Genomic DNA, 15,551 nt, shown 5'->3' with positions numbered 1-15,551 from the left:
ACCACGTACTTGCCTGTATTTTACAACCAAAGAGAGAAATGAGCGGTGTTAAACAGGAGGAAGATGAAATCTGTAATATTTTGATGAGCTCCGCTTTTAGTATGGAAGAAAATGAACAACTACCTGTACCACTTAAAGAGTTAACCCTGTTTATTTCTGCATCCCATGTTATATTTCTATACTGCTGTATTTCCAAGCAAGGGAGAAGCTATCGGGCTGAAAACCCTGCAAAGAAAAAGTTCAAGGTGAGTCATTTGTATGAGGAAAAAGTCATAGGGTGTTGATAGCTTCTGCAAGTATGACTAATTGCAACGCGTGCCATTTGTCAGAGAAAACAATGCTGATCAAGGAAAAACTGCTCGAGTGGCAGGGTAAAAAGATTGATTTTTAAGGTGTTCACACTGGTGCTGAAATAAATGCGTGTGTAGCACTTGCTTTAAAAATGGCAAATTTTAAGAATATTGCCCTAAGTGCATCAGTTTATTTAGCATATCGCTGGTAAGTCATTCTTTGTTTCTTATTTTATTGATCTACTGAATCATTGCTCACTTGTAGCATACCAACATATTCACTTAAATATTGGTAGTGTTATTTATAACAGCAACAAAACAGTAAATGTTTCTTGTCCCTGTTGACATTAATGAAACAATTCCCCTCTGGCCTACGGGCACCAGGTTGAGTACCGGTGAATAGTACCAGTTACCGACGTGTAAAATTTACTTCTTGTCAGTTGAGCTGCTGCGCACTCTTTGAAGCATTTTGTGAAGGAAGACGTGGCAGCGTAAGAAGCTTTGGTGGTTAAGGAGTTGGTCTCATAACTGTAGGAGACTGAATTGCAGTGGGATGTGTCCGCAGCCTTCCGACTCCTATCCTGCAGCCTTTAAAAAAGCCGGGTTTTGTACATTAGGATGCGCCTGCGCCATCACCGGGTAAAATGCTTCTCACCTCAGCCTTGGGATAGAATGGGATATAGGATGGTGCAAACTTTTCCGGTGCGTTGAAGAAAAATGAAATACTTTGAAATATATTAGAAATCTAAGTATTAGCATGATTTAGATAAAACGCATGGTTTTTACCCTCCAAAGGACCGTGTGGTGACACTATCGTTAGATGATAGAGGCTGGGATCAGTCATCCCAAAGTGGTTAAGTATCCTTATGCCTGGTATTAATCAGAAAGCAGTATTAAGCCACGTGCATTTATACTTGATACGAACAGATCGGATACTTAATTTACAGAAAGCTATAAAGTTCGATCGAGGAAATAAATGCCAGACTGAAAAAATGCAAACGGAGTCAGTGAAGGGGAGAGGCAGGAACGCGTTCATTTGTCAGCTCGTCTCCTTCCAAACGCAGGAGGTGACGCGTGATCTGTCCGACGCAACGGCGTGGTCCAAGAAGCGGAACAACACTAGTTTCGCTCGAGAGATGACAAGTTTATCTCCTGAATAATAAATAAGCAGGGATATTGTTTGGAGAAGGATTAAATCCATCTGGAACTGAAACCTGGACAACATGAAAATGGCAGTTGGATGGAAGTAACAGCTTGTTCCAGCTGAAGCGGGAGCAGCAGAAGAATAAGCTCCGTAGAAAGGTGGAATCGCATCAGGAAAGTCGACGGAAGGCCAGCTGGCAGCACTGCTTCGCAAAAGCAACAAAGCAAGGAGTAACCAACAATATAAATCAAGTGTGAACACAACTATTAGATTTCTGTTTATTACAAAAGCTCCTCTTCAAAGGTAATTTTCAATTATTTCTGTAGTAACTCCAATGTTCAGTTGAAGCTTCGGCAAAACAAAACTGCGGCCTCGGGTTCCTTGAATTTTGAATCTCGGGAACATGTGACAAAGGAAGCTTGGGATGGTCTTGTTCATGTTTTTCACCTCATTTGCTAAAGAATGGGGAAAAAATACTGTTGGATGAAGAGCGGGATATATTTCATTCCCGGCACGTTCATCTTGGGGTGTAGCTTCCAATATTTCTTTTTCACGAACGGCTCTAGGAATGAACCAAACTCGTCGTTCTGTCCTTCTCCTTGCCCCTTTCCCCCTTCCCCCCTGCAGTGCGGCCGGCTCTCCGCTAGTGGTCCCTCCAGGCACGTCCGATCCGCCCAGACCCAAAAAACCTCCCTTTCGCAAAATTAAAAGCCCTGGAAGGAGGCACAACGATGAACATTTCACTAGGGGTGTGCTGGCACCCGGTAACGTACGTGTGCCTGTGTGAAAACACAAAGTGAAACTGGGAAAAGAGCCTGCCTGCCTATTTCTCCTGATGCAGAACGGGCTGGGAAGTTTTTCTTCTTTGGACGTTTTGAAGTGGGTTGTTCCTTGTTTTATCCCGTAGACTAAAATTTACACCCGTAATGAGTCTGAGTAAAAAGCTGCTCATTTTAATTTTAGCATTCAAAAGTGGAAATAAGGTGCCGTTAAACACTTACTTAAGACTTCGTGAGTGTTAGTTACTACTTCTGAAAACCCAGGCACGAGCAGAGAATGCAGCGATGGGGCTCTTATGTTTTAGCAGTTACTGAAAACATCAGGAAAGACCCAGGACTGATTTTGTCCTTTTTCTGCAGCCGTGCTGATGGCTTTGATGACATGAACAATTCCACTCTTGAGTAACTCTGTCCACCACGTTTCTTGCCCTGTCTTTCCATGAAGAGGTACCAGTGTCATCATTTGTCTTCAGCTCGAAAACACTGCCTTAATTTTTCTCCCTTGATGCTAAATTTTGAATGGTCGAGCTGTTTGCATTTGAATACAGCAGTCTGGTTTGCTTTTCAAGCAGGGGTGGGTGTAATTCTGCATCTCCTCCTCTCCACACCCCCCTTCCCCTCCGACTCCCTTGATGAACGGGCAGAAGTTGGGGCTCCCCGCTCGCTCCTCCCATGCGTTGTGGGGCTGGAGGCAGCTCTGATCCCTCCCAGGGCGGGAGCTGGGCAGAGGCAGCCGAGTGCCTGCAGCAGTGCCTGAGCAGGGACCTCGTCCTACCAAACCCCCGTCCCTCCGGCTCGCGGCTCGCAGTGGGTCCCAGCAGCCGGGATCCGCAGCAGGGAGCTCGCCGGCCGGCTTTGCTGAGCCCCTGTGGACACTCTCCCGTCCAGCTTGCCCCACCAAGGGATCGACATGGTGGCCACCTGCCTGCACCTGGCCGGATTTGTCTGCAGTTTTATCGGGTGGATCGGGGTGGTTGTGGCAACGGCCACCAACGACTGGGTGGTAACCTGCGGCTACACCATTACCACCTGCAGGAAAATGGATGAGCTGGGATCCAAGGGGCTGTGGGCAGACTGTGTCATGGCAACAGGGCTCTACCACTGCAAGCCCCTCGTGGACATCCTCATACTGCCAGGTACGTGTGCCCCGTCCTCCCCTTCCCACCTGGAGGTGAGGAGCGAAGCCGTGCTCTGAGCAGCGCAGGTCCTGCTGCCGGAGGAATTGATGGCGAAGCTCCTTCAACTTCATCAGCACAGGAGATGCTCCATCACGTCTCAATTATGCTCAATATACATTACAAATACGCTAAAGAATCTGTATGATAGTTCTTAACGTGATTCTCATTAAATTATACCTGGTTTTAATCATACCTAGGTATCATCTGTGGCTATTAAAGTCCAGTTGATGTTTAATCATTGCTCTTAGTAAACACTTGCTATTCCTTTCACATCTCATGTCTAGATTGCATTGCAAAACATATATATTATATTGAGGGACAGTAAAGTACTTCGAGATATGTTTGAGTTTTGCTTTGAGACGATGATGAACTATTGCAGATGTTAAGGTTCTATTCCTTAAAATGATTGTGAGCATAACGAATCTTTCAGCATCTATCATTAATGCTGCTATGGCTCTCAATCTTTTGGAAGATTGTCATTAGTCTCGGTGGTCCTGTGCTTCCCACGCGTTCTAAGGCAAGACAGAACTTTTACATGGCAAACAGCTGTAACTACATTTAACTTGCCTTGATATTTTCTAATGATACAGTAACTTTCATCTAGTTTAGTGCAAAGCAAAAATGAAGCAAGGTGTTTCATCAGTATTAATACATCTTTTGAGTTAATTAAACCTGCCGAAGTCCTGTGTGGTCCCTGTAAGTTTAGTTAATGACCTTACCTGTTTCACTCACTGTTAACTCTGTGGTGCTGCTTCATTCTGCTATGGTTTAGATCGCACCTCCTCTAGCATTTCAGAGATGCCCCTTTCAAAGCTGACAGGGTAGAAATAACCATTCCTTGTAGTTTTCTTTCATGTTTCCTTATTTATTTGTTTAAGTTGTTGTGAAAATAATTTCACAAGAGGTTAGAAGGATTATTCCCGAATTTCTCTCTGTTACAGAGCCTTCTCTGTATCACACAGTGCGTAGCAATATTGAATCTCTTAGACTAGCTCCTGTTTTCCCTTTCTCTGTGTATGTATGCTTTTATTTTAGTAGGTTTACCTTCCTTATTGCTACTATTGTTCAATATGATCCAGCACATAAGACAGAGACAAGGCTTGCCCTGAAGAAACATTATTGAATGAATAGGTAAATAGGTCTTTCAGCAGCCGAAAGCAATGCTTCTCTCCAGCAGAAACAAATCACAAAACAAGATGCTTCTGCTTGTAACCCATTTGATACCCACAGCTTTCCATGGGAGAGAAATTTATCCTGGTCTGCCCGACAGCTGAAATGTATTCAGAGTCTTTCATTGCCCGAGTCAAGTCTTTGAAACGAATGTGTTTGTATTCTCGTTTAATTGGGATTGATTGCACAGAAACCACACCGGGCACCACCAGCTCCTTTGTTTAGGGTCTCATTTTTTGCCCTGAACTCCTCAGGTAGCTTTTTTTGTTAAGTTTCCTCTTGAAAAAATCAAGCAAATATTCAATAAACACAGAGTCCGCATTTCCAGGAACAGTAAAATCCTCATTCCGGGTGCCCTACCTGTATGTCAGCGGAACTTGCTTGAGGCCCCCGTTTGCTGATGTTGTATGAGGCCTCATGAAACTCCGTGTCTGCATGTGGCAGCTTCGTGTTGTTAACAAGAGGGGAAAGAGAGCCAGCATAGTCGCTCTGCTGGGACTGTCCCAAGAGCTGGCAGAGACTCACCAGGCACCGGAGCAAATCTGACACTGATTCTTCTTCTTTTACATGCAAGTAATGACCTGGTTTTATTTACTTATATATATTTTTTATATTTTATCTATAAATTATATATTAAAAATATATGTAAAATAAATTATATATACATAATATAGATAAAAATATAAAAAGATTGATACATCACTATACAAAGTCCCTCACAGATAGGTAGAAATAGCACATCCCTGCCCAGCACACCCACAGTCCCAACCCCGTTGTTCCTCGCTGCCTTGTGTTAGGCTGCTGCTGCACAGGGGCAGGCAGGAGAGGGGTGGTAGCTGATGAAATGCCAGGGGATCCCGTGATGTCCATACGGACCCAGAGGAATAACGTGGCCCTTGGTTATGGCAACTCAAGCAACTCTGCAAGGTGCAGTCATTTCTTCTCCCTAAGGAAGAGCTGTGCCAGCGGTCAGCTGGAGCCACGGGTCTCCTCTGAAACCCCGCTAGCAGGCTGGACCCCTGAGGTGCAGCATCGGGACGTGGCTGTGGCTGGTGAGCATCCCTCCTCCTCCCAGGTCACCAGTCCTCAGCTCCTCAGGGCAGCTGGTGGTAGTATCTCATGGACCTGCATGTTTCAGTAGTGGATCTTCAACTATTCAGCCCTCCTCTGGGTGACTATGGACCCCCTCTGCTCACAGCAAGCTGTTCTTTAAGATTTTAATTCTTATTATTTAACCAAGGCTGTCTTTGTGAAGATATAGGAAAACTCCTTCCGAGCTGTTTCTCTTACTTTCCCTTCCCATATTTCCCAGTGTCTTGCTAGGGAGAGCTTGTGTTTTCCAGGCCGGGCTATTTGTTCATTGGAAAATTTTGAGCTTGCATATCCCGTGTTCATGCACTACCCACTGTACTGCAGCCTCACTCTCCTACGCCTGGTGACGACTGAATTGCTTACACAAAGGATTGAACCTCTCTCCCATACTCCATGCAACTCTTGGGAGCTAATCCAGCAGGGCCTTTGTCCAAAGCTCTCCTTTTCTTGTGCCGAATACTCAAAATCCTCTTTCCTTGCCTTGCCAACAGGGTACGTCCAAGCATGTCGAGCACTGATGATCGCCGCCTCCGTCCTGGGTCTTCCCGCTATCTTCCTGCTGATAACGGTCTTGCCCTGCATCCGGATGGGCCACGAGCCTGGAGCTGCCAAGTACCGGCGGTCCCAGCTGGGAGGGATCCTCATCATCCTCCTGGGTAAGGCGCCCGCCAGCCCTGCGTGTGTGCAGAGCTGGAGGTCTTCTGCTCCAGGACGGTGTGGTGCAAGCTAGTTGAGCACGTTCACCTGAAAGCATGGTTGTCTGGGCTGGGCTGACCCTGAAGCTCTCCAGCACCGCTGTAGTCTGTGGGGCGAACAAAAGGCACGAACAGGAGTGGAAGGACAAAGACAGGAGGCAGGGAGCGAAGCAGAGAGAAGAGGGGAGGGCTGTGAAACCCTACTGTGCATTGTCTTGTGGAGTCCTCGGGCACGGCCACCGCCTGTGCCTGCAGCAGGGCGATAGCCATCGCACACAGGCAGCTGCCTGCAGGCACTGGTTTTGCTGGTTTACTGTGGAAGTAATGCTGTTTTTGGAAAAGGGTCTACATTCCCAAGCTGCTTACAGGGAAAGGATAGCCTCTGAATTTTCCCTGGGCATCACAGATGCAGCTGGGTCAAAATAAGCTGGGGTGTGTGGGAAGGGAAGCCCACGGCTGAGGGGGTGCTGGTCCTGCAGGGACAGCAGGGGAGGGAGCAGGGAGGTGGCATGGACCTGGGAAGAGTGCTGGCATGTCCCCTCTGCCTCCCAACCCCCTCTGGCCAGCCTTGCCCTTGGCCTCCAAGTTCCCCTGGGAATTTCTTCCCGTCCTCCATGCCTGCGGAGGAGATTGTTTTCAGCAGCGCAGACTGTGGAGCTCATTGTCCCCAACGCAACACCTGCATGTTCTTGAAGCCTCGTCATCTCAGCAACAGGCTGCGGTGCCTTGTTTTTACCCGTCTGTGTGGCAGAGGAGGAGGGGTGAGGGAAAGTGGCCTCTTTGTCTGGCGCTGCTGGTCGCTGGCAGCCCGCGCTGACATCATGCCCGTCTGCTTTCTTCTTCTTCTCCTTATTTTTTTTTTCGAGTGGGCACTGGATATAGCTGCACGCTCAGAGGGGCTGTCCTCTGGATGCTCCGTCCTTGCAAGCGGTCTCTCCTCCAGTGCCTTGGTGAGAAGCAGATAGTACAATCCGAAATCTAGGGGACTGAGACCAAGGGGCCCTTTCAATCTCTGTGGGGTTTAACGGCACATTGCCACAGCTGGAATTCCTAAAATCAGCTTTATAGGGCCTGTTTAGGACACCCTGATTGTGAACAGCCACGTTAGAGAGCTGTTGGAATGTGGCCTTCATCCCCGTCCTGAAACCTTGAGTCACATATTTGGGCTTGGCAAAATGAAAGAAAAAGTGTTTTCTTCTGCCTGTGAATGAAATTTTAGTGCTGGAGGAGTCTGCTCTGCCGGATTTCCCCTGCCCAGGATGGGGGAGGCCTGGCAGAGCTGCACGTTGTGGCAAACAAACACGAGTTTTCTGTTCCAGTCAAGGAGAACTGTGCTGTAGATCAACCCCGTTTGCACGGCTGCAGACGTGGAGGCAAGAGTAGTGCCCTTAAATCTGCTTTGCCGAAGGGCAGCAGAATCACAGGACCAGCACACGCGGCAAACAAATTGCAGTGGCAATAATGGGTAATGCTGCATTAGAACAAGTGAAATCCCATGTCTTGCAGTGCTGCACCAGGGGTTTGGGGTCTGGTGTGCCACTCTCCTATCCTGGTCTTGCTTTGGTGTGACACCAGGGAGGAGAATAGGTGTAAGAGGATGGAGGAGAGGGGTTGCGGTGCTCCGTAAGCCAGGCTCCTCTCTGCCTCAGAACACGGTTTTCCCACTAAGTAGATCCGGTGAGGAAAGGAAATGTGTATTTACACAAACACTGGCAGACAAATGCTCTTTGGGTCACATTTGGACTTCTTACTGATTTTTTTACCCCATGAGTTTTGAAGCATCTGCAGGTGAAGTGGTTTGCTCATGTCACTGATGTCCTGAATGATCCGGGCTGGGAACAGCAGCCTGGTCACAATGTTTTAGTCACAATTACAATAATGGTCTTTTTGTCAGATCACAAATGAAGAATAAATAAGATCCTTTTGCTCTTATGTTTTTTTTTCTTAAAAAAACCCAAACCAACCCACATTTATTTTTACAAACCCCAAATTTTTCCAGGCTGATCAGCAAGACAGTCCCTTTGGAAGAAGAATAATGTACAGAGCTTGGGACATTGACATTATTTAAGATGATTAATGATCTGTTATTTGCAAAATGAGGTGTTACCATTCCAGAGCATTTAATAAGCATGAATCAGGCCTCAAAAGTCATAATACTGGCTTAAAATTAATCATATTCTAGAAGTAATATGCCCTGGACTGTTCTTATTTACCCTCTGGCCACTGAACTCTCGTTCGTCGTTTTCCCCAACCGCATGGGTTCCAGCCTTTTCCTCTAAGCGGAGACCAACTCCCAGAGCTCTGGTTAAAAGAAAACAAACCCCAAAACGCTCACTAACGTAGCAGAAGCAGAGAGTGGAGATGTGAGCGGGGGACCTGGCCCCATGGCAAACTTCACTTGTCGCTCGGGGAAGGGATGGCAGTTTGTCGCTGAAATTTATTAAAAAGGAACACAGGGGTTGAAACAGTGGGGGGAAAAAAAACAACAAATGAACAAAAAAAAGTTGAAAACTTGCCAGGAAAACAATGGGCTCAGATATTCCATTGATTTTTCTGTCTGCTGATAATAGCAGGCTGCAGAGTGCAACCTGTGTGCACACCCTCCTGTCCTGCCTGCTGATGTATTTATGTCTTTGCTTGATCTTATCTATCCGAGAGAATTGATTTATTGCTGAAAACAACCATCAGCAGAGGTTTGCTCTGAGCCAGTATGAAAACATTTCATACGCTAGTGCTGATGGAAAAACCCTGGCCCATCCTGTGTTGTTGATACTAATTTGGGGGACCCCGTGCTGGCAACCAAGGGGGCATTTTCCTAATGGAGGTGAGGGACTCGAGAGACTGGAAAACACAGAGGAAAAATACGTTAGTTATTGTCAATTACTACTGCAAAATGACCGCATTAGCTATTGTATACTAAATAAATGATAGTAATAAGTTCTTCTGGGCACTGCATGAGATTTACTTCTAAAACCATAGGTATCAAGATAAAAAGATTGCCTTGAACATAGAAAAAAAGTAATAATGGATATCTATTATTTCAACCAAATGCTTTGAAAGAGAAATCTGTGTGACTTTGAGTCAGCAGCTCACAGAATGATTAAATTTAGCTGTGAAAAAGAAGTATTCTTTCTTCTGCAGAAAGCCTTTAACTTACTGTTAAGGAATTTGGCAGGGACTCCCTGTCCCTTGAGTGAGAGTAACCTTGCTCTATATCTCCCCCAGCCCCCCGAGCACCTTCTGTGCTTCTTGTCTATGTGTTCTTCCATCTAATTAAAATACGCCTGTAATGTAGAATATTAAGAGTTTCAGCTCAATGGATTGAGCCACTGCAAGTCCATAGTCAAAAAGGACTTAGAAATGCTGGGAGCCTGGGATGTATCCCTGTGGATTCACAGTGATCTGACGGAGCAAGGACAACCATACCATCTGTTACTGAGATGACTTGTGCAGGTAGAGGCAGTGGCTTTTACAGGGCTGCCTACTCTAGCTGCAAAAAGCAGGCAAGCTTTCCAGTATGCCTGTGCCCTAAAACATGCCTGTTTTTCCAGCTAACATGGTTGGTCTAATAGAAAATATTCCTTCTGTTTGTTTGCAGATTTTCTTTTACTTTTCTGCTAGACTGCATGGACTACAGCAGCTCTACTATGTGAAGACATTCGTATTTAGGGTCTCTCAGCATCAGCACAAAAGAAAAGAGCTAATAATTTCTGTTCAAAGAGATCATCCTTGTAGGCAGCTATTTTAGTACTTGAAACTTGCCCTAAAATGCCTTTTCCAATCCCTCTGAGTTCCTTGGCAAATCAACTTTTTTTTCAGCCTTTCTCTGTGATACAGCTAGTCCAAAACTTGAGTTCACCAAGAAATATTGCAGTTGCAGACCGTCCTTTTCACATCTTCTCGGAGGATTTACAACCCAATCTAATCTATGCAGAGGGATGAAATCCAGTCCTGTTTCAGGGCGTTCCTCTTGCTGAGCAACGGGGTCGCTGGTGACTGACGGCAGCTGGTAGCCTCCGAAGACAGAGAGGTCAAACTAACCCCTGCAAAGTCCTTGGCTTGTGTTTCACAGCTTTCTAGTATTGTCAGCATTAAAATAAGGTGGTTTTACATGTACTTGAGCCACATGCACAAGAGATGCCATTGTCTCAGCGTCCCTGAGAGCTCTCCTCACCCCGATGCGAGTGTTTTCTTCGGTCCTGTGTTGTGGGGGAGGGTCTGGAGAGATAAGGCTCTTATAGTCTATGGACATACATATATATATTTACTGCTGACAGAAAAAGAAAAGATGATTGTGTTTTTTCGGACAACAAAGAAGCTTTTCTTCCGGAGCCCATTAGAATGCTTTGTGGATTCCCAACTGATACATTTTTGTTTTAAAGCGTTAGAGGCTCACGAGCTCTTCACAGGACTGATCCACATGCAGGAGAAATGCTGTTCTCCCCTCCCTGCCTTCTCCAAAAATTCCTTCCAAAGCCGCAGGGTCCTTGCTTTGAGGAGGCCCCAAATTATTACTGGCTTTATTAGCATCCTTCAAATGTTCTTCTCTTTTCCATAAGAAAATATTTTCTCTCACAATAACTGCAGCTATTGGGGATGGGTTTTCTGCTGTACCGGCCAGGAGCTATGGTTTGTTCTCCATTTTAACTAAACAATTTTATTTTTAATCTCACCCCCTTTCTTTTTCCTCTTGCAACCTTAACTTTTTGACACTGCCTCCAGATACCTTTTAACGCGGTCGGTGGAAATCTGTAACGCTGCCACGGTCCTGTTATTGTTTTGCTCTGATTCTCTGATGGCCACGAGGATGGAGTCCTGCACAGCTTGTCCCAGAGGCAAGTAAATATTGACAGATTAATTCTTCTCAGATGTACAGGCCATAAAGAAGTATTGTTTTAGGACCTGCTCCTGTGAGGTGATTAACACCATCAACTCCCGTTGCCCTCGGTGCTTGTGGGGACTTTGCGGGACGGAGGTAGGACCCTTCGTGAGGGTAGCGAGTGTGACCTTGTGGAGCACAAGGAGAATGCAGGGCACGTGTTTTCTCCCTGCTGGCAGCAAACCATGCGTGTGTGCTGCACACCAAAACCATTGGGATCTCTAGCCTGGCTGCCTGCAAAGTGCTGAATTTGGATCCGCTTTACTGTCCCGAGGGTATCTACCTGACAGGTCACCTGCCTAGCAGTCCTTGCAGCACCGCCGTGGCAGCATTCCTGCTTTGCGTGGAAAAAAACTATGGAATTTCAAGCAAAATTTGAACTCCTCAGTCATTTTTTGACGTACCGTACACTCTAGGTAAAATACTGTTTTCCCTTCAGATGGGGTCCCATTTCTTTTCAATTCAATAGGTTTCTGGAGAGCCTCGCTGGGTTTGTCCCCATCACTTGATACAGAGAAATTTTCCATCGGGGAGTGGAATCTGCTTTCCAGACTTGTGAGACATTTCCTTCTCCATAAAAAGCCCCAACAATGCTGTACTGCTGCTTATTTTGTCCCTGCCCATTTTCTGCTTGTATCTTATAAACCCTGCTCTGTCTTGCAAAGTGCTGGGGTATTTCGTTAATGTTTATGTGGCCGTTCAGTAGAGCGAGTGCAGTGATGCTGATTGATTGACGTGGGCTGAGGGCGTAGCACGTGAGTTCATGCAGAAATAGTGAGTTAAACCAGTTGACTCCGGGCCACCAATTTTACTGTCTCACCGATGCATATCGCTTTTGTGGTCTTGCTTCATATCTAATCTATTCCTAATTCTGCAGCTCTCTGGAGCATCAATTTCAGGGATGACTTTCATTCTTCCTCCTTAAAGATATTTCTAGGGAACAAACCTCTTTCCCTTGTAATAAATATATCAGGTTGTGTCAAGCAGCAGTTGCTTTTTCTTTTCATTTGTTGGTGCCTGAGAGAGACGGCTGTTCTCTCGTGATCTCTCTCCCCATAAGGCTCCCACGCCGCCTCCTGCTCGGAGATCTCTTGGACCAGCCCCCGATGCTGATGCTCCTGGGCCCCACCGTGGGACAGCAAGGGAGGAGGGATGGGCTCCCTCTCTGTCTCCTGTCCTGCCGAGCCTTCCCTCCCCTTTGGTGCGCTTTGTGGTGGGGTTACACGCTGCAGTTACCTTTCCTTTCCATCCCTCCCCAGCCATGTGCGGCGTTGTTGCAACGATCTGGTTTCCCGTGTGCGCCCACCGCGAGACCACCATCATGAGCTTCGGCTACTCCCTGTACACGGGCTGGATCGGCTCTGCCCTCTGCCTCTTCGGCGGCTGCGTCATCGTCTGCTGCTCGGGAGATGCCCAGACGTTTGGTGAAAACCGTTTCTACTACGCCTCGGGATCCAGCTCCCCTACCCACGCGAAGAGCGCTCACGTGTAAGCATCTTGGGGACGTCCCATGGCTGCCGTCGGATGCCTTGGCTGGTGGGTTTGTGTGCCCTGGGTTTGCTTCTACTGACACACGCTGCTGTCGGGCTCCCAGGGGAAGATTTAGAAAAGCAGCACAAATGTCTGGTAGTTTGAAGCGTTATTCTCCCCATCTGTTGCCCCCTTCCTTAGAAAGAAAGCTCCAGCCAGCCTTTCCTCTTGGTCCTCCCCATTTTGGCCTGCCCACCTGCCCCATCTTCTTGCAGCCAGGATGACTCAGATGGTTCGGGGTTGTCATGTGGGTTTTAGGGTTTTTATTTTATTTTCCAGCTCCCCTGATTATGGGAGAGTTTAAGGCAATAAAACAGAAATGAGAGAGACACTTCCCCGTTGTTAGAAGGACTCTGGCAGCTTCTCCCACCAAGTCGCTATTTGCTTTCCCCTGTTCAAGGTCACTGCTTTGGCATGGTTTGGGCGAGAGGGTAGGGAGGAAGGCTGTGCTCTCCAACCGGGCAAATGTTTCTCTTTTGGAACAGGAGTAGGGGAATTTTTTCTGCCTTTCTCTGTAAATACTTTTGTATGAGTTGTTTGATCATTTTAATAACAGTATTTCCTCCACCCCCACAGTCATCAGTATGAAGGAAACAGAACCCAAAGGTCCTAATTACACGGTAGATAACAGTGCCTTTTTATATAGTTTTAAATGACTTTGGGGGCTCTAATCCCCGCGCTCTGGTTTGTTTTCTTTTTTTCATTTGTACAGATCAGTTACTAAAAATGTATTTTTACATTTTTTTAAACTCCTTGCTTTCTTCCTCTAAATTTGTGTTCTGTCTTGCATCATTAAAGTAGCACATTTTAACACGCAGTATAACGTACCTGTTACAATACAATTCTGGTGAATACTGATGATGCCTTTGTACTTTCAGTGAAACACTGTACAATAAATAACCGAGGCCCTGCAACCACTGGCTTCTTTTTTCCTTCCTTCCTCTGTGTTTCCGTAGCTAGCTTTTCCATGACGGGGGTTTCCCAATGATTTTAAAGATTTTTTTTTTTTTAATAGCAGTTCAGGATGGGAGATTCTGCTCCGCTGTGGAATTCAGAGGGCCTTTTGGTTCTTTGGGGGAATATTTAAAATATGAGTAATTTTCCTGCATGGTACTGACCGCTGTCTTATCCATTCGTTCCTTCAATGTTCCCGATAGCAGCTTGTACCAGCGGTGCCGACTCGTGGTACTCTTTGCATCGGGGAGGCTTAGAAACCCACTGAAGCGGTGGAGACACAGCCCCAGCACTGCTTGGGCGTGCTGGAGTTGAGAAGTCATGTTGCTGGAAGTGCGTTCAACTAAAATAAGAGTCTGATCTGGGGTCATCGCTTTGATTAAAACCATGTAAGATCAAGATCTAACTCTGTCCTTACCAGCGGCTGTAGCAATTTAATTACGTTGATACAAAATCCCATCTGTTCCCGGAGATGTTAACTCAGTTCAAATAATTTGTGTAAGCCAGGCTTCAGGAGCAGGAAAAGAGGAAAAGCCGCTGCTCAAGCGTGGACAAGGGGGAGAGCCCAGGTGGTGTTGCGTGTAGGAGGAGAAGGGATCCAGCAAGCAGAGGCGAGGACCAACCAAATTGTTTGGGATGACGGGGAAGAAGTGGAAAACAAGGCTGCTAGTCAAGCCTTGGTGGATTAGGGACTGTCCTTTCATCTCGGTCTACTTCAGTTGGAGAATCCAAACTGGGTGACACAGCCAAGGGCAAGGATGCTGCAGCTCCCGCACCTTGCCTCCTCCATGTGGGAAACCAAGGTGGAAGCATTTACAAGGAGTGAATAAGGAGGCTCCAGGAGGGGCTGGTCACGTCCCGGGTTGCCTGTGCATCACCCTCCAGCTCCGACACACAACACCAGCATCTGCCTTTAAGACTGAGCAGTCTTGAACGCGTCTCTGTTGTGCAGGCTTTGCATCGCTGCCATCCTATACAATGTACCCGAGGCGGGCAGCGGCGCGGGGCCGGCGGCAGGACACTTGTGCCCATTACATCACGGGCAGGGCACAGGCAGTTGTTGTATGCGCTGGAGAGACGCTATAAGTGCTGCCATTGATGTGCGGGTGCCACGGGCGAAGGGGTGGCGCACAGACGTGCCAGCTTGTGCAGGCTGCCCGGGGATTGTGGATTGTGTGTCCCTGCCGCGGCTTTAGCCGAGCGGTGGCTCTGCCGGTTAACCCCGGGGCCGATGGCAGCGTGGGAGACCTCAGAGCAGCAAGCTGCTGGAACGTTGCCCTGCCAATGGTCCTGGAGCAAAATGGGAGGGAAAAAGGACAGGAAAACTTGTCTGAGATGCTGGGGGGGGGGGGTTGGCAAGGTTTTGGTGCTGCTGGAGGGGCCCAGGCAGTGGTGCATGACCCGATGAAGAATGAGCCCTGCCAGGCAGCACTTGTGAGTTTTTTGCTGCCTACACCCTTGGGCTGCATCTTGGCATCTTCATGCACGCAGGGCTGGGGACCCTCAGCAGGAGCTGGTGCTGGGGCTTTGCTCACCCTGCCTGTGGTCACAGGTTACCTGTGGCCGATCCCAGATCCAACCCTTCAAAGGCCCTGTGCAAGCTGCTCAGAGGAAGGAAGAAGCTTTATTTCAGGGAAGAGAAGAAAAATCCAAACAAAGCAAAAAAATCCTGGAGCAGCCATGGGGAAAACAGACATCTGCAACTGTGGGGCGCGAGGAGATGGGGCCAAGTATGGGACAGGATATTAGTGCTGGCACCGCAGAGGGGAAGCGTTTGGAGGGAGCACAAAGAACATTAAACTTTTCTAGTTTTTAAAGGATCAAAGCTGAAATACCCGCT

General features: G+C 47.3%; 1 protein-coding gene across 1 annotated transcript; it reads left to right on the top strand.

Moving 5' to 3' along the window:
* The first annotated feature begins 2,856 nt into the window (after positions 1-2,856).
* CLDN11 (claudin 11) lies at positions 2,857-13,671 on the top strand. The gene is made up of 3 exons (XM_087740699.1): positions 2,857-3,349; positions 6,145-6,309; positions 12,487-13,671. The coding sequence occupies exons 1-3, from the start codon at positions 3,124-3,126 to the stop codon at positions 12,717-12,719; spliced, it is 624 nt and encodes a 207-aa protein (XP_087596825.1). The 5' UTR covers positions 2,857-3,123; the 3' UTR covers positions 12,720-13,671.
* Positions 13,672-15,551: the final 1,880 nt, after the last annotated feature.

The sequence above is a fragment of the Nipponia nippon genome, unplaced genomic scaffold (assembly GCF_047370975.1).
Source record: "Nipponia nippon isolate SJK-2023a ecotype South Korea unplaced genomic scaffold, ASM4737097v1 scaffold_7, whole genome shotgun sequence".
Lineage (NCBI taxonomy): Eukaryota > Metazoa > Chordata > Aves > Pelecaniformes > Threskiornithidae > Nipponia > Nipponia nippon.
Note: the sequence above shows the minus strand (reverse complement) of the source record. Positions and strands in the feature narration are given on the sequence as shown.